General features: G+C 41.9%; 3 protein-coding genes across 3 annotated transcripts in view; 1 reads left to right on the plus strand and 2 right to left on the minus strand.

Moving 5' to 3' along the window:
• slc30a6 (solute carrier family 30 member 6) overlaps window positions 1–268 on the minus strand; it is a 39,999-nt gene extending 39,731 nt beyond the window's left edge. The window contains exon 1 of the mRNA XM_034609740.1: window positions 41–268. Within this exon, the coding sequence (XP_034465631.1) occupies window positions 41–224 (184 nt within the window). The 5' untranslated portion in view covers window positions 225–268. The remainder of the gene's footprint in view (window positions 1–40) is intronic.
• Window positions 269–2,620: 2,352 nt separating this feature from the next.
• Window positions 2,621–20,165, plus strand: sult6b1 (sulfotransferase family, cytosolic, 6b, member 1). Its single transcript, XM_034609753.1, has 7 exons — window positions 2,621–2,912; window positions 6,055–6,167; window positions 6,569–6,658; window positions 6,815–6,941; window positions 18,911–19,005; window positions 19,362–19,518; window positions 19,865–20,165. Exons 1-7 carry the CDS (start codon window positions 2,717–2,719, stop codon window positions 19,990–19,992), a joined length of 906 nt encoding a protein of 301 aa, XP_034465644.1. The 5' UTR covers window positions 2,621–2,716; the 3' UTR covers window positions 19,993–20,165.
• On the minus strand, window positions 10,334–17,672 carry LOC117776037 (calpain-2 catalytic subunit-like). The gene is made up of 21 exons (XM_034609735.1): window positions 17,223–17,672; window positions 16,599–16,668; window positions 15,915–16,033; window positions 15,681–15,814; window positions 15,424–15,592; window positions 15,242–15,325; window positions 14,676–14,761; window positions 13,690–13,764; window positions 13,380–13,537; window positions 13,132–13,301; window positions 13,022–13,033; window positions 12,625–12,836; window positions 12,480–12,516; window positions 12,322–12,387; window positions 12,176–12,233; window positions 11,852–11,916; window positions 11,226–11,294; window positions 11,045–11,123; window positions 10,806–10,922; window positions 10,650–10,708; window positions 10,334–10,560 (listed from the first exon to the last, which is right to left on the minus strand). Exons 1-21 carry the CDS (start codon window positions 17,457–17,459, stop codon window positions 10,537–10,539), a joined length of 2,100 nt encoding a protein of 699 aa, XP_034465626.1. The 5' UTR covers window positions 17,460–17,672; the 3' UTR covers window positions 10,334–10,536.
• Window positions 20,166–20,462: the final 297 nt, after the last annotated feature.

Here is a 20,462-nt window from a genome sequence, read left to right on the forward strand (position 1 = left end):
AATACGTGTTGTTAGCCGTTAGCCGGTTAGCACAACAGACCTGGATCCTTGATGTTGATGACATCCACCGACACCATGTCCGGTTTGTCCAGCGGACCCACCTTCCGCTCCGTCACCCCGGACGGCACCACGTCCGGCTTCGGGCCGAACTTTCGGGGGTAAAAGTCTCCAGCGTTGTGGTAAGACAGACCCGAGGACGTGGACATGGCTCCGTCCATCGCCATCTTGGACTTCCTGTTCCCGTGAGCCTCTGCGCTTTGTCCGCAGGGCGCATGCGCCAGCACAGATCTACAAATCCTTTTACACACGGTTCACATGGTATATAGATCTATTTACAGACGTCCAGAGAAAACCAAGAAAAAATATATAATTGTAAATAATAATAATTATTGTTGCAATATATAATTATTTGGAGTAGTAATTATATAAAAATTACTACCAATAATATAAATGATTATTATTATTAGTATTAGTAGTATTATTATAATTTTCATTGTATTATTATTATTATTATTATAGTTTTTGTTGTTGTTGTTATTGTACTATTAAATTATACAAAATATACTATGTATTACAGTCTCTATCTATCTATCTATCTATTATTGTTATTGCTACTAGCTCTATAATAATGATAGTAATAATAACAATAACCTAATATTGAATTCTTGATTAATTACTTATGAATTGGAACTCACCGCCTAATATTTTTTCATAGTTTAGATTTAGTTTTCATTTTTGACTGTTTAACTGCTATATTCTTATATTTCGAAATATAAATATAATGTGTTTGGGCTCGTCGTCACGGTGCAGGACGAATCTGGGACCGATCATTAGACGCCATCATGATGAGATACTTCATGGAGAAGATGTTAATATGTGAAGAGTCTGAAACTTTGTGCTGAGGATGAAGTCTTTGAACAGTCAGCAACGTTGAAGGTTTAAGACAAAGAGGAAGTGTGGAAAGGTCTGAGACCCCAATGTGTGTGTGTGTGTGAGTGAGTGTGTGTGTGAGTGTGAGTGTGGAATTTTTGGTTGCACATTTGTCCGGTAGTGAATGGAGATTTTTGTTTGCAACAGTTTCTCAAGTGACACTGTGAGGCCCCCAAGCTGAGTGGGGCCCCGGGCAACTGACACTGAAATGTATAGAGAAACATTGAGAGAGAGAGAGAGAGAGAGAGAGAGAGAGAGAGAGAGAGAGAGAGAGAGAGGATATGAAGGGGAGAGGGGTTGAATGGAGAAAAGAGTTATTATTATAGCTGAGAATGGAGTGAGTTAGAAACAGAGAAAAAAGACCCACACACTCCTGATTATTTTCTCTTATCATATTTCCAAGTGAAATGGATGAAAGTAAACAGGCATTAACAAAAAGAATGAGAGAGAGTGAGGTCAGAAGTTTTTCAGACTGTGGTCCGACAGTAAATTAATCTTCTCCATCTGGCTCACAGCCTCTAACGGCCCCTGGATCTGTTTCCTGTCACGACTGAGACCCTCTGATAAACGACCCTTCAGCAGGACCAGCATTTAAAATAATACAGTTAATGATCCAACGTGTCCGTAGAGGAAATGTGAGATGTTTTAAAATATATGTACAACATCTGGCTCCATCCAGAGCTGTCACTGTGCAGATGTGAGATGTGTGTGTGTGTGTGTGTGTGTGTGTGTGTGTGTGTGTGTGTGTGTGTGTGTGTGTGTTTAATGCCGCATTCCTTTTGTTTTCTGGATATTATACATTAACAGAGAAGATAAACACTCATTGTTCTGACATTTCCTGGTTCATCCTTAGCGTTCGATGTGTTGTTGAGCAGAAAATCAGTGTTTCACCTCCTTGGGACACGATTATGAGCAGCAGCTTATTTTTACAAATATGCTGCATGGCCAAATGTTGGCGGACGCCTCCGGCCTGGGTCTGGTTCTCATGACGTGGGCCCCAAGAGAACGCTGGTGTTCCTTTAACTCTGTAGGAACAGTTTGTGTTTTTTTCAGGATGTCAGAGCCTCTGTTCAGTAAACCAGCATCACACAGATGTTAACCTCTGGACCGAACTGGACGAACTGATGTCATTTTGCTCTTTTTGGAGAAATATCAGCATTTAAACCGGTTTATGGATTATTTTACATTGTTCAGTTTTACTTACGTCTAAATCTGATGATGAGAGGTATCCCTTTCTCTTAGGAACTATATTGGCCTATTATATATATATATATATGTATTAATGAGTTTTTCTTGTTACCTAATAATAACAATACGCACCACCTTTTGTGCAATACGTAAGTAAACACTAGAGACTGGATTGTGCAATGATTATCAGCATGTACCTCCCATGTGCTCGCCCTGAACTGGCATCTCCCATCAGTCACACCTCTGTGTGTGCGTGTGTGCGTGTGGGCAGTAGGAGGTGCTTGTTGCAGTAGGAGGTGCTTGTTGCCTCCTCCTCCTTTTACTACACACACAAACTCACATACACACACCCTCTCTCTCTTTGTCAGTGCTCCTCGCTCGCTCACAGCAGATGGATACTCAGAAAGCAGCTTCTCATTTTCCTGATTTTTAAGCCGTGTGTGTGTGTGTGTGTGTGTGTGTGTGTGTGTGTGTGTGTGTGTGTGTGTGTGTGTGTGTGTGTGTGTGTGTGTGTGTGTGTGTTTAATTAGAGTTGAATCTACTCTTGACCCTCAGTGAGAAGAAGCAGAGTTTCTGTCCCTGACTGTTCAGAATCAGGATGAACACTAACACCCTCCTCACCAAGCTGCAGTCCAGGATGCAGATGGCAAAGCAGGTTAGTGACGAGGAGAAGCTCTACAGATACAAGGGCGTCCTGTACCCGAGCATCATGTGCCCCGAGGACCACCTGAAGGCTCTGGAGAACCTCGAGGCCCGAGAGGACGACGTCATGCTGGTGGCCTATCCCAAATGTGGTGAGTGACAGCGAAGAAATGACCACATTCATTTATGAAGAGAAGAAACATCAGATTTTTAAACCCGGATAAGAATCTGATGCTGTGACCTCTGACCTATGGATGGTTTCATTTAAGATTCTCACCAGATGCAGGCAAAGGGGCCCAAGGAATCTAGGGCCCCAGGGATGAGGGGCCCTGGGCCAGGGCGTCTGTTGGAGGTTAAGATTTGTTGTTAGAAAATCAAAAAGAGCTCCGTTAAAGTTGTAATTTCCTGAGTGAGGTTTGCTCCTGATCCTCGTTTTAATTTTGAGCGTCTGCCGACTTAAATCTGTCCAACATTTGTTCTTCTTGTAGATTTTTCCTTCACGTTTGAGCTGCACGGTTAAATGAGGTGACAGAAGTGAGAGATACACGTGTTCGTCCTCACAGGGAGTATTTTAATTTAAACTGTGGCAAATGTTTCATCTTCTTTTTTAAACTGTAGAAATGTACGTTATGTAAGTTATTATCTTGTGGGGACAAGTTGATTATTATCTTGTGGGGACAAGTTGATTATTATCATGTGCACACAGAGTTCATAACTGCATAGTAAAGACCGGTCTATGCTTCAAAGACAACACTAAATGGGTTTACAGCTTTTAAGAGTTTGTTAATTTATGTAATTAAAGTATGATGATTAATACATAGTCCTTTCTTTGGCTGAGCCTGTTTTCCTTCAGTCTGCTCAGCAAATGATTCCTGACTAACCTGTGTCTCTGTGCAAGAGCTACAAGAATCTCAATGTGTGACATTCCCAGGTGAAGATAAAACCTGATAAGCTGAGTTTTCTCCATCGATGGTACAAATCTGTTTGCTGTGTGCATTTGAGATATTTAAACAAACATCTTCTTAAAATATATAGTTTGTTCCCACAGGATAATATTTTGTGCGTACAAGATTTAAAAAATATCATCTTTTGGAACTTCAGAGGCTCCGTACAAATGTGTGTTATTTTCCAATCACTTTTATTTGTTTGCTCCTAATTTCCACTTGGTTTGAGGAGCTGTAGCACAATCAGAGTTTCCCACAAACAAATGCACTGAACAGGGGGAAAATACTGGAGACAGTGAAATGTACCAACCATCAGTGTTTAGATTAACACCCTCTCAGGCAAAGTCTATTACAACCAACCTACAGAGAATCTCTGCAGAGACTTACAGTTACAGTTTAGTTGCTTTAAAATTATTGTCACAGTTTGGCTTTTATTTTCTGGAAGAAAACATGAAAAGAAGAGATAATTGAGATTTTACTATTTTCTCAGTGTGAAAGACTCGTGAGTAACGACACGTTCAGACGCTGACGCTGTAAAAATGTTCGGTGAACCTCGTCGTACTTTTATAACATGAAGATAACATGTGGCAAATAAAAGAGTTGACTGAAACGTTGCAGGTTTTAAGTCTTTTAAGTGGATTTTTACAACAGTGTCATAAAATCCATTACCAGGACTGTGCAGTGGTTCCCAAACTGAGGGCAGGGGCCCCACAATGATTAACAACATATTTCTGCCACACAAGAAACAAGATATATAATCCAGACCTGTGTTATATCTGTAGCGGAGTCGTTTTAATCAAGGTAACGGTGCATTTAATTCAGACGTCTGGATGTGAAGTTTTCAGAGAAACAAGCTGAGCAAACGTTTCCAGCAGCTCGACTCCGACTCGACTCAGAGACGTGTCAGAGAAACACTGAGCTTTAACAAGAAGCTGCTTTATTCTGTGTTTTTACTGGATCGAATCAGCTGTTTAGTTTCTGTTTTGATCAGGTGGCATAAAATGACATATTATATGTTTAATATTAATGTGAACAAACCGTCTCCAGGCTGCAGCTTCATATTTACTGAAATTACATTAAATGATTGTATTTTCCAAAATGTCTGTTTCTCTAATCGTGCATTAGAAGAGAAAAACGTGAGCACTTTAACCTTTCGACCCATGAAGCTGAAATAACCACTTTCCTGACATGAATTAGCAGGAATTGTGGGAACTCTCACTACATGGATACCTGAATGAATGCGCTGAACGATTTATTGACGCTTGACGGCACCTTCAATCCCTCATCTCTCTTTGTGTGATTTCACTGGAGGAAGTAGCATAACACATTCCTGCCGTTGCCGCAGTGCGTTCCAGGAATGTGACATGTTTTCTCTTCCAGATAAGTTACTTTTTGAAAAGGCTTTTGCACGCAAGCTCACTGGCGGAGAGACGACACGAAGACAGACGAGTTAATTACATCTGGAGGAATGTCAGGTCTCACACACCCATCCCACGTGTCCGCGCATATGTAGGGGCCCGTTTGGACGGGGGCCACATTATGATAACACGGCCTATTTATATACGGGTGTGAGACGATGCCTCTGTTCTGGCCAATGGGAGGTCTCCGTTGAGCGGCCTTTTGATGTTGCAGCCAGTTGAATGACTTACACAGAAGACTGTCTCAGATAATGGTTTCCTGAAATCTCTGTGATATACGAAAGAGAAGAGGATCAACCCGACCTTCACCTCATCACGTTCATCTTCTTCTTCTGCCGTTTACGACCCTGTCATGTGTTTTTACTTTAATTAAAGTCTTTGCTGCACCACATGATTCCGATGACTGTGATTCTCGATCGTCCAGGATTTGAGAGGTTTCTCTGAAGTTTAATGACTGTTTTCACATTTTCCAGATCTCAGACCAGGAAAGTTTCACGAACTTTAACAGAGTTTTGTGAGAGTCTGAGCAGAAACATAAAACACTTTCATAAAGCTGGAACACTGTGAGATCACACGGAGTGTTGGACAATGGACATTGAATTCTGGGATTTCGCTCAGTTTCCACAAGGCAACTTCAAAGTCAAGTCAGATTAATTTATACAACACATTAAAAACGACAGGAGCTGAGCCAAAGTGCTTCAAAAAGAAGAAAGTAAAAACTGTGAGATTAAACAGAGGCAGAATATAGATCAGGGATCTGTGATATAATGAATAATGAATTAAACTGGAAACTAGTGTGAATGTAAAAGTTAAAAAGTCTGGGGTAAAGGGAGCACCTGTCCTGCACAGAAAAAAAAGAAGCTCGTGTTTTGCATCATATTTCTCACGTCTCCTGGTTCAGTTTAACAACAGTAACATGTTCATATGTGCAGGGTTTAACTGGATGGTGGGGGTGCTGAGGAAGATCATCGCAGAGGCCACGGGGATGAAAACTGAATCCAAGGTGCCGCCGCTGATCGAGTTTCTCGGACCGGACGTCATGAAGGTATTCACTGTGTGTGTTTGTGTGTGTGTGTGTGTGTGTGTGTGTGTGTGTGTGTGTGTGTAGGGGGGTTTTAGGACTTGTATCTGATTTCTCTTGGATCATTTAGAGAAAGTGAAGGGAACAGAGGCTGAAACATCTGGATTACGTTTATTTACAGGTGTAAATGTAGCTGCTCGGTTGGGACATGGTTTAAACAACAGGTCGATGAGGAATTCTTTGAAAATAGTTGTTGAAGGTTGGCGGGAGAAAAGGTGCCGATCAGCTGTTTCTGAGGATCCTGTGTTTAAGGCCACATAAACCAGTCAGATACGCAGCAGCTGAAACTCCTCTTGGTTTCTGACCTGTTTATTTCATGTGCATCAAATTAATCTCTGCAGTTATGTTGAAAACTTTCCTCTCAGCTCATGGATCAGTCACCTTCTCCGAGGTTTTTGGGAACTCACCTGCACCCCGACAACATCCCCACCACCTTCTACACCAAGAAAACAAAGGTAAAAACCCAATTGTCTGCAGAGAGCAAACTCTCTTTTTCCTTCTCTGTTTTTATGATTTTCTCTCCACCCTCACTGGCCCCTTCCTGGCTTTAGTTGAGTAAATTGAAAATTGTACTTTTAAATACACAATGTGTTCTCTTGTGCTTTGATCAGATGCTGGTGATCTTCAGGAATCCTAAAGACACTCTGGTTTCTTTCTATCACTTCTCCAACAACAACCCGGTCCTCCCATCCGGACAGTCCTGGGAATCGTTCTACTCCCACTTCATGAGCGGAGACGGTGAGAAAACCACACTCAGTGGAATTCTTTAGAAAGTTCAACCTGATGACCTGAAAAAAGTATGATTTTGTTGGCATGGAGGTGGCTCAGAGAGCAGCTCCACCTGTGCCAGAGGATCAATCAGCTCAGGGCTGTTACTGTGCTTCCACATCACAGTAGCTTGGCTTCCTATGAGGATTAGTGGTTTCCAGAGTCAGAGGGCCGTCCCACATCCTATTCCAAAAGCAGGGTGTCTAAATGTCAGCATGTCATAACTTACACTGGCTGACAGTGTATACACTGTGAGCGTCGAAACCAGTTATTTGTGAAGAAAAAACAGAGACATTATCATATTTATCAAACTGTTGACAGTCCCTTCAGCAAAAGTACAATTGAGTTATCCACTGAAAACTCTCATTTTGTAGCTCGAGGGTTGTTTATTATCATAACTGTGGTAAGGCCTGCCCTACCAGAGCTAATGGCAGCCAGCACAAAGTTTTCAGAGTTATAAAAGAAACACAATCCTGAGGCACACAGGAGATGGCTGCTGCATAGCGCTGTGTGAGGGAAAAACTGCATAATGCTGCAAGCACACAGCAAGTCCTGCCACAACCCAGCCAGTGATGACAAAGCAGCACACCTCTACTCTATAGGCACTCTGACATCTCCTGGTTCATGTCTGAACTACTAAATATATTATACTGAAGTATAATAATAACTAGAATTGTTCTCAGTAGAGCACATACCTCCACCTAGGCCAGTGGTTCTCAACTGGTCTGCTTTCGGGACCCACCATCAACCCCCTAATGACAAGCTGCGACCCAAATCTAGGAAAATGTTCAACTTCTCAAATGTATTTAATGAAAAGATGGTGCGGTTTGAACCTGAGATAGTACAGAATATCACAGTATACCAACACAAAAAAACAAGTTTAATGATGATAAACCAAAACGACCAGCAGGTGGCGATGCTAGAGAGGGAAATATTCCCTTTTACACCGCGGTAGTAATAATAATAACAGCAACAACAATAATAATCATCATCATCATCATCATCATCATCATCAGCAGCATCATAATAATAATAAGCAGCAGAAGAAGATATGTGTGTCAGAATTATTAATTTCTGCATCAATCAAACCAAAACCAACACAAACGGAATTTCAATAAAGAACCTTTACAGATGAAAAATGTTCTTTCTTGAAATGGCTCCTAGGTCCTTAAATTATTTCTGAGGTTTTTAAGAATAATTCTCCACAGGTTAAAGGATGGGCTTGTACACCAAACATTCATATTGTCAACATATTTTTTTGTGAAATATCTACAAGCAGTCCTCTTGCATATAGTGCAACATATAGAAGAACAATGTGCGTACAATCAATGATGAGTCATTTTAATAGTGTCAGGGGGTGTATGAAGAATACCTGCTACATGCTGAGTCATTAGTTTTTTATGTAAGGCTTTGGACAAGTGTTGTGAGTCATAAGTTAAAACTAGAAAATTCCTCGTGCCGAGAAATTTCGAATGGGTGCCATGCTTGCTGCCGGATCCACACAGACCCTAACCCTTTTTTTTTGGGAAGAGAGAGAGAGACACAGACTGGCTGCTTCAGGAGAGAGAGAGAGAGAGAGTAAATATAAAGATTCCTTTCTCCCACTGACCCACATTCACCCTTTGGCCCCGCCCCCTGCCCTCTCCCCCTGCGTGTGTGTAACTTCACTAATTACTGCACCTGTGACAGAGAGCGAGTGACAGTTTTGACCTTGGGAGTACATCACGAACAAAATGCTCTAATTAAAAATCTATAACTCCTATCTGTGAGATGAAAACACCGTGAGAATCACAAGACTTTGATGAACAAATAGATATCTATATTATTTGTTAGAGTTAAAAAATGAGGCCGTGCGAGCAATTTAGAAACGTAGTGGTTATTCCAAAAATGTCATCCGAAAATTAACATGGGACCCAATGGGGAGGAGATATTTCTACACTCTAGCGCTCTCCGCAAACAAATGCTTGTTACTCAAAAACTATAAGTCCTATCGGTAAATGAAAACATTTTGAGAATCACAAGACTTTAACCAATAACCAGATATCTTTTTTATTGGTGAGAGCTAAGAAATGGAGCCGTGGGAGCGATTTACGTTTTATTTTTCGGTTTTGCTCTTTCCAGAAATTTCCGTCAAAATTAACATGGGACCCAATGGGAGTTGAAGCCGGAAATAATTCCTCGATTTCTCGCAGCGGATAAAAGCACAGGTCCGAGAGATTTGAGAGTGACATGTCTGCGAAGGAATCTTCTTGAACTGCTCTTTGATCTAAAAATCATGTCTGAGAACCTCCGTTTGTGGATTTGAGAGCAGTTTTAGTGAAGAAAAAAGGGCCTGAAAACAGTCATTTTCGCACTGTCGCTCTTTTGGTAGAGCGAGCATCACTCCCATTGTACGTTTTCGGCCATGTTATCGCGATTTTTGTGCGAACCGGTGGACGAATTTCTTATAAAAGTCATAGCACACGATTCGACGTAATTCCGCAGGTTTATTTATAGGTCTCGTGAATGTGCGACAAAATCTGTAGGAGGAGAAGCGCGCCAAACTTTTAGGAAGAAGAACTAAGAATAATAATAAGCACCGCCGAATAACAATATGTAATGCATTGCATGGCGCGTTGCGCCATGCAATGCATTGCGCCTAGTGGCTCCACCACTAGGTGGTGCATTGCAGGGCTGGGTGCCGGCCACTAGGCACCCATAATAAGATTGTTCTTCAGACCGTGTTTAGTTGAAAGCCCTGACTTCATCCAGACGTGCTTCTCGCAGATGTGGGTGGGTCTGCACAAAGTAACTCTCCTCAAACTTTTGCTTGGAGAAAAACCATTGTTGTTTTCACCTCGGTTCAAGTTTCACGTGGTGTCGTATGACTATTGTTGGGTGTGGTCAGATATGTTTTCAAAGTTGCTCTTCTTCTACCTGACATTAACATAGAGACAGGGATCAGGGGAAAACAGCTGACTGGGCTCTTATGTAAATGTAGAAGATAATCTTCCCACCATTACCTCTGAGGCTGAATCCCTTTGTTATCTCAGTAATATGATCTATGCAAAAGACAGCTGTAAAACTGACATTTGACAAATGAGATATAGAGTGTTGCTTGGTGAGCTTGAGAGGTGCTAGGAGGAGGATATTAGCAGCCGTTTCCTATGCGTTCAATCTAAGCTAAGCAAAGTTAACCGGCTGCCGGCTGTTGCTTCATATTTACCATACTGGTTTGAGATTAGTATCAATCTGCAAGAAAACCAATTATTGTGTTTCGCAAAATGTCCGACAAAGGGATTGAGGTTACTTCGAGGAAGTGTGTTTAATGTGTTTAAAGTGTGTTCCTTACTTCGAGGAAATGTGTTTAATTCGTATTCGAGGAATACGAATTAAACACATTATTATTTGACAGTGGCATTATGTTGTTAATGGATAATCAGACAATCGGGGAATAGTTTTCACTCAAATTTAATATCCATTCATCGCAAAAGACATTCACCAGAAAACCTGCAGCCAATACCCAGGTATGATGATGCTTCAACACAAAACTGGATCCTTCCCCCTGTAAACGGTCAGGAATCCTCTACACCATCGTCAGAGTCAGCCACTGTGGACGACACACACAGACACACTTCACTCTGCAGTTCATCAACCATTGTTTTAGGTTCTTGTTTCATGATCACAAACGGCTCTTACCTGAGAAAAACCCAGCTCTATGTGACCTGTCCCATCCTTTTCCAGGGTCTTGAAGGTCTCTGGTGTCAAAGAAAATTCAACGTCAGAACTTAATTGACATGACGTTTTGGGGGGGGGGGGGGGGGGGGGACAAAAACTTCAGTGACAAAAACTCACTGAAGAGCGACTCCAAGCGAATCAGGCAGCACACAAAATTGTCAAAGTCGATGGAGAGGTCTTGTTCACTGTAACGGGCCACAATGATCTGGTGCAGAGTGTTGTTCAGAGAGAAACCTGCCCGGGTTGGAGAAAAACACAAAAGTAAAGAAATTCACCCACCAGAATATGTCATGCATGGATGTACGGTGTTGAGAAATAATTTTTAAAAAATGTAATCTGTGTCACAGATTACTCACCAGCCTCCTCAACGGCCACCCGCATCTCAGAGGAACTCATACAGCCGCTTCGGTCTAGGTCTTTCCCTTTGTAAAGATCCTAATAGAGAACCCAGCATTAATATTATACAGCACCATTCGACTCATGTATGTGTGTTACACATTGTATGTTAATGTCCACACAAACAGATAAGGAACACACCAGGAACTTCTCAATCTTTGACCACAGGATCTTAAATTCTACCAATCCCAGCTTGTTGCTTCCATCTTTCTTTGAGGACAATGTTAAGGATAATTGTGACAACCCCAAACCCAACCCCCCCCCCCCCCCCCCACAGAGTCATGTGTGGCAGGCTCTGATCCTCTAACACAGAATTTGTTGTTTATTTTTTGAAAAATATTTGCAGGAAAACACCCAGTTATATTATCTATGAAACCAGAGGAAAGTAATCAGCTAAACTTCAAGCATGTTTTAAACCTGGATGACCAACAGCTTATCTCTTATTATAAATGTAACTCCTAATACTTAACATAAAGTTACATGGAAGTTTAAAATATAATCAAAATACATAGAGTAAGGATTTTACGCAAAATAATATTTTGAATCTAGCACCATATCAACCCACACTGCACTTCCCCTAATTTTCAGTGTTTTCAGTTATGCATTAGTGACATCTACCTTCTCTTCTGAATGTCAGAAGGGAAGAACATTTATGCATTTCCCAAAAGGCAGACACTAAAAAAATGGGATAAACTTGATGCTAAGAGGTTAAAGATTCAGTGCATTTCTTCCGACACACAGTAACTCAGAACACGAAGGCAGGATACATCCAGCAGGTTGACCATGTTGCGGCAAGTTGTCAGACTGAATCCACTGGTTTTGATGTCGTCTCCTGAGGGTTAGAATGAATAAAACACAATCATTTCAGTGATTTGCTGCGAACCTCCCCCTCGAGTCTCCATCGTCTTCATATCCAGATCCCCAGTCGAGCCCAGCTAGACCCCTGTGAGGATCCTGTACTGTTCAGCCACAACCCCTTCCAACCTTGATGACATCGCCAAAGCGCCAAATAGACTAATTTATATAACATCACACTGAATTATCTCCTGACGGAAATAGCTGAAGGATTAGAAAGAAATAAAGTCTCTTACTCTTGCTCACCACTCTGTTGAGGATTTTCTGCAGCTCGAACACAGATATCTCCACATCCTAGGAATCACATGACAAAGACTGTAAATCACAGGAACACTGAGTGAAAACCTTTACGATGACACATTGAAATATTGAGCCGTCTTACGTGTCCGGCAAGCTGTCCGAACAGATTCCTGAAACGGTCACTGATGTCATCTTCATCAATATTAATCTATTGATGACAAAATAAAAATGATTTCTCCTCTGTAAAATATGAATATCAATATTATTCTTCCACAGCATACATCAGGGGATATGATTTACCTCCTCGGCATGGCAGTCCACAGGATCATCGATCTCCCTGAAAGCCAAAAGTCACATCATATGATCATTTTTAACGCTGTGATTATAAATTACATACTCTTCGTTATCACCAAATAGATTTTTTTTCTTAATGAAATGAGCGTACTGGAAATCAGCCTCTTTCTCAGAGAACACCCGCACATAGAAGTCTCCATTTTTGTTGGGCTCGTAGGTGGAGGGGATGATGAGGTATTCTCCAGGGGGAAGACAGAAGCGGCCGCACACTTCTCGCAGGTTGATGAAGGTCTCGGAGCGCGCGGCTGAGCAGCTGTACTTGAAGAAGTCCCTCTTCAGGTGAACCTGCCTTTTGCCAGAGTACTGGAAAAAGACACGTGCAGTTTGGTCACATGAGGGCACTGCATACACACCATCCATTGGACCTCCTTGTTTTTATATTTTGAATTGAACACTAATGAGACAGTTGCTTTGAATGCTCATTCTTCGTGAAAAATGACGGCTCCAAGCAACAAGTTCATTAAGTGTCTTCATCTTTGCTTACGTACCTCCTCAGGCAGCTAGAAAGATAAAACACAAATCAAACGTAAGAACATGAGAAAAGTGGCTACTGACAAATATCGTTACTGAAATTGTCGGCTTTGAGGCAGCTCCTCACCTCGTAGAGGGCAAAACCAACTGTCTCCATGTCCTCCCCCATTTTTCTCCTGCGACGCTTGTTCTTCTGCATCAAGCCCACGATGAAGGTGCAGCCCTCCTCGCCATCATTAGGGTCATCATCCACCTCATTCAGCTTTATGACAAACTGAGGATTCATCCAGAAGGAATCTAGGAAGACACATAGATTAGGGATGGGTTCAAATGGTGTGAGTGGCAATTATGCAAACATTATGAAACTGGTTGTACCTATAAAGTTTCTGCAGCCGCCAGCTGACACGCCCCTCCTCCATGTGTCTTCAAACTCGGACTCTGCCCATTTCGAGAATTCGTCTGTGAGGGCATCAGGGGTGAGGTTGCAGATCTCAAGGCGAGAATATTGGCGCAGGAAGTCACGAAATGACATCCTGTAGAAAAAGCAGTACAAGGAAAATGGAAAAAAACAATCACATCCTCTACTTTTTCCTCCTTTTGTGTCATTAGAGATTTTTATTTGTTGTCCGGACAATATATATATTTGCTGTTTGGAGACTGTTGAAGTGTTTTCAGTGAGATTTACCAGAACTCCCCGTCCTCAGAACGGTTGGTCAGCCTCTTCCGATCGCCATCACTCACGTATCTCCAGTTGCGAGAACTAGAATTTGAGTGCGAGTAAGTTGAATAGTGTTTTGCACAAATAAGCAACTCCTCCACCCACACCTCGAACACACAAACAAGTCTGTGAAACAACAGGATTTCCCAGCCACTGGGTGTGTAAACATTTCTCTGGGTTACACGCATGACAGAAGAGTACACACTTAACACCCTCGTAAAAACAAAGGATGAGTCAATAAGGCTGGGTCCTCTTACAGGTGTGATTCAACAATGCCTGTGGCACAGTGCCAATTAACTGCAATAGGCCACTAAAAAATGTATTAAATTTGTATTAATAATCTTATCACAGTTCCACAGCTCAGTCTAAAATGGAGCTGAAACACATTCTTGACTTGATAAATGGTTTTTCAGATAAATATATCTTCATATTCTACAGTGGATAGTGCTCATGTGTCTACATCCACTGGGATTCAATTAGTTATTTGATATTATAAATTAAAAACTGGATGAAATGTCGTGATTAAGAGCTGAGACTGACTCGCGATTGGTCAAGCGCGTGTATCAGTGGCGTTTCGTTACAGTGGCTCCATCTCAAGATCTCTACTGTCCAGGCTGTCTCCAAACAATGTCATCGGTGCAAGGTGGCAGCCTTTGTATCAAGGATATTTTGGCTTTATTTGGGGATAATGTGAGGAGATGGAGAAGCGTTCACAATCTGTGGTTAACCATAGTTGGATTGTAAATAGTTTTGCAGGCATCTGGTCCTAAATCAAAGTATTGGACTCAATTAAACGTTTAACCTGATGAGGACACAGAGTGAAAAGCTAAAGTTGTGCAGAATCTGGCACTAGAAGAAGTCAGGGGATCCCAATAGTCATTACTGAGGAACCATGCGTGTGCCTGTTGTGGGATTTCCTGCCCATAAAACCCCTACAAGTACACAACACTCACCTGTCACTCCAGTCTCCATTCCACTCCACCTGACCCCATGGGTTTCTAATCCTGATCAACTGCACCATGTCACCGTTGTAGTCCACCTGACACAAAAACAGGTTTCAGTTACCCTCAATCAGAAAAGAAACAGTATAATCAAATATAAATACAAATATTAAACTTTAATATTGTTGGTCAAATCTCCCGATTGAGATCTGGTGAATGTAGTTGTGTCTCAATTCAGGGGCTACATCCATCGGAGGACATGATCCTCATGGCCCACGAAAACCGCCTCCTCCTTGGGCTTCATAGAACACAAGGGCTGAACCGAATTGAGACGGTGGTCTACAGAGGATTTCTGTGATCCAATCTGTCTCAAATGCAGCCTCTGAAGGATGCAGCCCCTGAATTGAGACACAGCTTGTGTCTCATTAAACCATTTAGTGACCCCTGATACCCTATGGATTTTCTTATCATTGACGTTGTTATCTTCTAACTCCTCATTCTTTGTCACATATACGTAGCCACCGCAGCTTCACTTGTACCTGGATGGTCGTTTGATCTGTTTTTACACATTCGCTCACCTGCTCTGCTCCCGTCAGTGAATAGGCATGACCCTTCACCAGCTTGCGACTGGTGACAGCTTCTGAATCACTCGAGCTAGTGATCTGGGACAGAGAGGAAAAAGTGGTGAGGTCAAAACTACCAGATCCCGAGAGAACACCAACAATACTCCATGAAAGTAAAACAAGAAACTCAAACAAACATCAATGGAGCATCCCAGAAGGGATCCTCTGTCCAGGGCCTTCTTAATGATTTTGAAGAGATGGGGATCTGCCTTCTTCAGGTCATGACTCTCAGCAATGCCTCCAGTGAAGTCCTCAAAACCCTCAATGGTGCTGCCTCCAGAGAGAGCCTCGTAGCATCCATTCATCCTGAAGGGGAAAAAAGGTTTCATGAGGGACTACACCAGAGGAGCAGGCCACTGAAACAGATTGATCTAGATGTTCTATTAATCCATACTTGGCATAGGCCTTCTCCAGCAGTGCGCTCCAAAACTCTGATCCCTCCTCTGAGTGAACAAACAGCAGCTCCCCATCTTTGGTGGGCAAACGGTCATCGACCACCACATCCACCCACTCCCCGAACTGCCAGAACTGAACCACAAGAGAAGAGAAGAGAACACCACACGTAAAATCAAACCTGTCTGCAGCACTTCAAAAGAATGCAGCTGTGGCACGTGTCCATGTACTAAACCTCGAAGTGAAAGATGCCTGCGTAGTTCTCGTCAAAGCTCTGGTCGTGGGGTACAACCCGAGTCAAAACCTGTTTGTTGAGGGTCAAGGAAGCGATGGCTGCGAGGAGCCAGCAGTCACCTGAACACAAGTTGACAAAGTCGTAAAAACAAAGGGAACTCTTGTGTGGAAAAAAAACCACCAAAAAATGTTATGTTGCAAACTTTTATAATCCCTACGTCAGTATGACACATCTGTCTCACACTCACACACACACACACACACACACACACACACACACACACACACACACACACACACACACACACACACACACACACACACCTCAGCTGTGCACAATTACTGCTCGCTCACATTCTCCACATCGCTCAGCAGCAGCAAACGCTGAAGACTGAGCGAGTTGTTGCAAGAGGCAGTTTGTGCACAGTGACTATGTTGATGTCAATGCACAGGAATTTACTGAGAGTCCTGGCGTCTACATGGGATTTCAATGTAAAGTTAGAAAACATACAAGCAAAAGGATCCAGGATAAGCATGATGACAGTGACGGACAGGAGGAAACATCAACATGACCTCATCATATCTGACACCTGATGTGCATGCAAAGTCATGGAAATACTTTGGAGTCGTTGAGGATGGAAATATATGTAAAATAATACCGCAAATATCAAAAAGCATTTCTCACCAAGCGCTCCTTGGCAAATGTCCGTCCTGCTGGCATTTTCAACTATGAATTTTGGATTGGAGCTCAACTCCTGAAAGAAAAGAGGTGGAAATGAGTGAAGCACTTATTATTATTATTGTAACTATCTATCTATCTATCTATCTATCTATCTTATTTTAACATTTTACATCATGATTCATTATAATCATGCATTTCTTTATTCCTAAAATACAACATGTTTTGGATGTTGACGCACTTCAGGAAAATGGTGCAAATACATTTAATTACACCTTCTCTCTATTCTGCACAGTGTACGATCACACCCATATTAATATTATAAACAAACTGCAGGTTGAAGCTTTTAGACCAAAGCACTTGGGTGTTGATAAACAGGAACTGGCTTTCATCACTGAACAATAGCAGCATTGGCTGACTGTAAAAACAAGGGTGTGGGAAAAGATGAGGAAAATAGTGCATATAGTCCCTCAACCAATATTTAGAGTCAACATATGAGTGATAAAAATAATCTATATGTAGTTGCATGGCTTCCATAAAAAACTAGTGCCCAGAGAGTGTGTTTGCAGAGTTTTAAACAACTGCACTTTGCTTTTTAAAGCACATCGTGTGTGCTGCTCCTCTACCCACCGTGGGTCTCTTCCAGGTGACGCCCCGCACTTTGTAGGAGTCTGGCCCCAGCTCCTTGAAGCCCAGGGATGAGGGCAGAGCCTCGAAGCAGTCATCCTCGAACAGGCGCCCTCTCTCCAGGCAGCTGTCCCTCAGAGCCTCGTAGTCCTGGTTCAGGTACTTCACCGCGTGGGAGTTGGTCCCGATCCCGTGGGATCGCTCGCGGTTGTGCGCAAGTTTGCTCGCGATGCCCGACATATTCAGCGGCTTGTGACACGTCCTGTCTGCCTGTGAGTCTCCTGGTGTGTGTGTGTCTGTCTGTGTTTAGTCAGAGTCTCGTTGTTGCATTTGCAGTTCAACTTGTCTCCACACCCTGATCAGCCTCCTTTTCTGGTTCACCCAGTTTCCCTCTGTGTGTCTGGATTGGATTGTTGGCTCGTGATTGGCCCAGATGTGGACCACAGTCTCTGTAGCAGAGGGGTTGAATCTCTAATATATTTCTGTATCATTTCTGTACACTCACAGAAATGTTTTGCCTAAAATGATAACTTTATCTATTAAAATTACATATAAAATGTTCATGTAATTTTTCATATACGTTCAATGTAAAGGGTCACATTTAGTACGAGTTTGCTATCATGTTAAATTGAAACGACTTGAAAGTAATTTGGTTAAATGAAGTGACACTTATTCATAAAATGTCATTTCATAAAAATGTGAGTGTATCATAGAAAACACCACAGCTCTCGTTATTGCAGGAAAAACAATGAAAAACTGAGGTGCAGACAATATTGGAATCATTTAATCTGTGTGATCTGTGCAAGATTAAAATAAATAGGAACAGTCAAGAGGTTTCTTACTTTTTTATTTTCTATCATTTGACATAGGTTTTCCAAAAGCAAAACACCATTTTTAATAAAAGTAGAAAAAAAGAAACATGCGTGATAAAACATGTCTCATATAGGATTTCTCCATTTATATGTAGGCAACAGCAAATACAATTGAAATGTGTAATATAGCATTTAAATGTGTGATAAAGTGTAAGTTAAATGCTTTTCTCATTGGGTTAACTGGCTAATATCACAGAGGAATCCCTGTTTGTGTTGTTACCACAGCTAGTTGATAGACAGGCACAGCCACTGCAAAGAACAAAAACAAGAAGTTATGCAACAACACAGTGTCTAATGTGGGAGTGCCTAACAACCAGACACTCTTTTTTCTCACCTGTTGCATGTCCAACTCGGTGTTCTCTGAGTCATCTCTTTCCAGAGACTTGAACATTTCTGGTTGAGAGGAAAACACACATACGGGTAATGTAAGCAGGCCTCAGCTCTCTGATACAGATCAATGGGAGATTTTAGAAGTTGTATTTGCTGACACTTAGTGAAGAGCATTTCAAGTTTAATGAGACATGCCACAAAACTATCAAAGTCTGGTTGATCCTCATGTTTAAAGTCAGATGAAGAGAGACACAAGAGGAGAGACTGGAAGAGGCTGAGCCGAGAAACCTGAAAAGGCTATAATTCGGACAATTTATGTTTAGTTTGGACTTTATGTTTTGCAGCTGATTAATTAAATAAAAAGTAGGCTGGATTGTCTCTGGTTGTGTTTGGGAGACCCCGGTGGCATCGTCAATCGCCACAGATTAAAGAGGTTCACTTCCCAGCTTCAAATCAAGTGTGTGCGTGTGTGTGTGTGTTTGTGTGTAGTGCCTTGGGGATCGTACTTTGATCACGCTTTAGCCTGGGAGAAGAGAATGAATGACCCCAACGTCATGATTGTCACCTACGAGGAATTAAAGCAGGTAACACACACACACACACACACACACACACACACACACACACACACACACACACACACACACACACACTTTTTGTTTATAATATTAATAATAAATTAGATTTAAAAACTTTACATAAGAATCTGAAATGTAGAAGTTGTGATTAAACAATTTTGTTCCACTGCCAGAATCATTTATAATCATTGTTGTTGCTTGTTACTGGTAAAAAAAATCGCAATATGAGCTGAAATATCTTATTAAGTCAGAGTTAGATATATTTTGTTAAAAATAACAACGTTTTTCTGATGCAAAACCTACTCGATAAGATCAGGTTCAACTTTCTCTCCCTGACTCTATTTCTGTTTCCTGTCCTGCAGGACCTGAGTGAGGGCGTCCGTCAGATCTCCAGCTTCTACGGGTTCCCCCTGACGGAGGCTCAGGTCCAGCAGGTCACAGAGAACAGCTCCTTCACAGCCATGAAGGAGAGCTCGGCCAACTCCCACGGCCCCATGGGAAAGGTCATCTTCAGAAAAGGTGCATGAATCTTATTTTTTAACCAAAACGAAACATCGCAAATCCATTTAAACTCCCATGATCCAGCACGACTTCATCACTAACTGAGACACTGAGCTCCAACTTGTATTGGGCTCTTCTTTGGGTCATGACCGTCCAGAAACATTTCTGGAAACTGGTTCTATGGTTTTTATTAAATCCTGCAGAGTCAGACAAACAAAACATTAGGTTAAAATATGTTTCACTCTTGTCTCAGTTTGACAGAATAAACACACGATATATTAAAATGTTTCCTTTTGTTTTAATTATTTTAAACTTACAGAAAACAGGAGTTTAACTGTGCCATGTGTTTTTTGTCATTGAGCAGGTGAAGTTGGGGACTGGAGGAACCATTTTACACCCGATCAGAGCCGAGAGATGGACGAGGCCTTCGACAAACACCTGGCAGGAACCAGGCTGGGAGAGAAACTTGACTACAAACTACACTGTCAGTAGGACGCAAGGAAGCGGGAGAGGGAAGAGGGAGGGTCTGACAGTCCTCCCCTCAGACGGGTACTTCGCCCCCTTGTTTCGACTGAAACACCAACCACCACATCAACATTTAACAGTTCTCACCTCAGTCAGTAGTGGATGTTATCACTGCCTGACAGTTTCAGCTCAGGGCCAAATGTCAAACTGTGAAAGGTTCAAGGCAAGATGGAGGAAGAAAAAGAAGAAAAAGTGGATTATGGTTTATTCTTTGTTTTAAAGTCCAGTCTATGAAGCTTTTTTCTGCACCATTGAAGAAAGAGCGTCTCAGGTTAAACACGGTCGAGCACAGGAAGGCAGCAAGTTATCGTTTTGTCTCTGTGCAGATGAAACCAAACAAGATAAAACATGTTGCTAAATGAGCGTTGAAGTTGCTCTCAGATGAATTTTTTCTTCTCATCAAACAGAAGATTTTCACATTTCTTCAAATTGTTTCT

This window comes from Hippoglossus hippoglossus, chromosome 15 (assembly GCF_009819705.1).
Source record: "Hippoglossus hippoglossus isolate fHipHip1 chromosome 15, fHipHip1.pri, whole genome shotgun sequence".
In the NCBI taxonomy this organism is placed as follows: Eukaryota; Metazoa; Chordata; class Actinopteri; order Pleuronectiformes; family Pleuronectidae; genus Hippoglossus; species Hippoglossus hippoglossus.

What these genes read in the sequence shown, in the direction of transcription:
- LOC117776037 (XM_034609735.1), bottom strand. Translation starts at nt 17,459, where the DNA reads ATGTCGGGCATCGCGAGCAAACTTGCGCACAACCGCGAGCGATCCCAC. An exon ending in TCACCTGGAAGAGACCCACG is followed by an intron (nt 16,669 to 17,222) that starts GTGGGTAGAGGA and finishes CTTTTCTTTCAG; the next exon opens with GAGTTGAGCTCCAATCCAAA. An exon ending in CGGCTGCAGAAACTTTATAG is followed by an intron (nt 13,302 to 13,379) that starts GTACAACCAGTT and finishes GTGTCTTCCTAG; the next exon opens with ATTCCTTCTGGATGAATCCT.
- sult6b1 (XM_034609753.1), top strand. Translation starts at nt 2,717, where the DNA reads ATGAACACTAACACCCTCCTCACCAAGCTGCAGTCCAGGATGCAGATG. An exon ending in GGTGGCCTATCCCAAATGTG is followed by an intron (nt 2,913 to 6,054) that starts GTGAGTGACAGC and finishes TCATATGTGCAG; the next exon opens with GGTTTAACTGGATGGTGGGG. An exon ending in CCACTTCATGAGCGGAGACG is followed by an intron (nt 6,942 to 18,910) that starts GTGAGAAAACCA and finishes GTTTGTGTGTAG; the next exon opens with TGCCTTGGGGATCGTACTTT.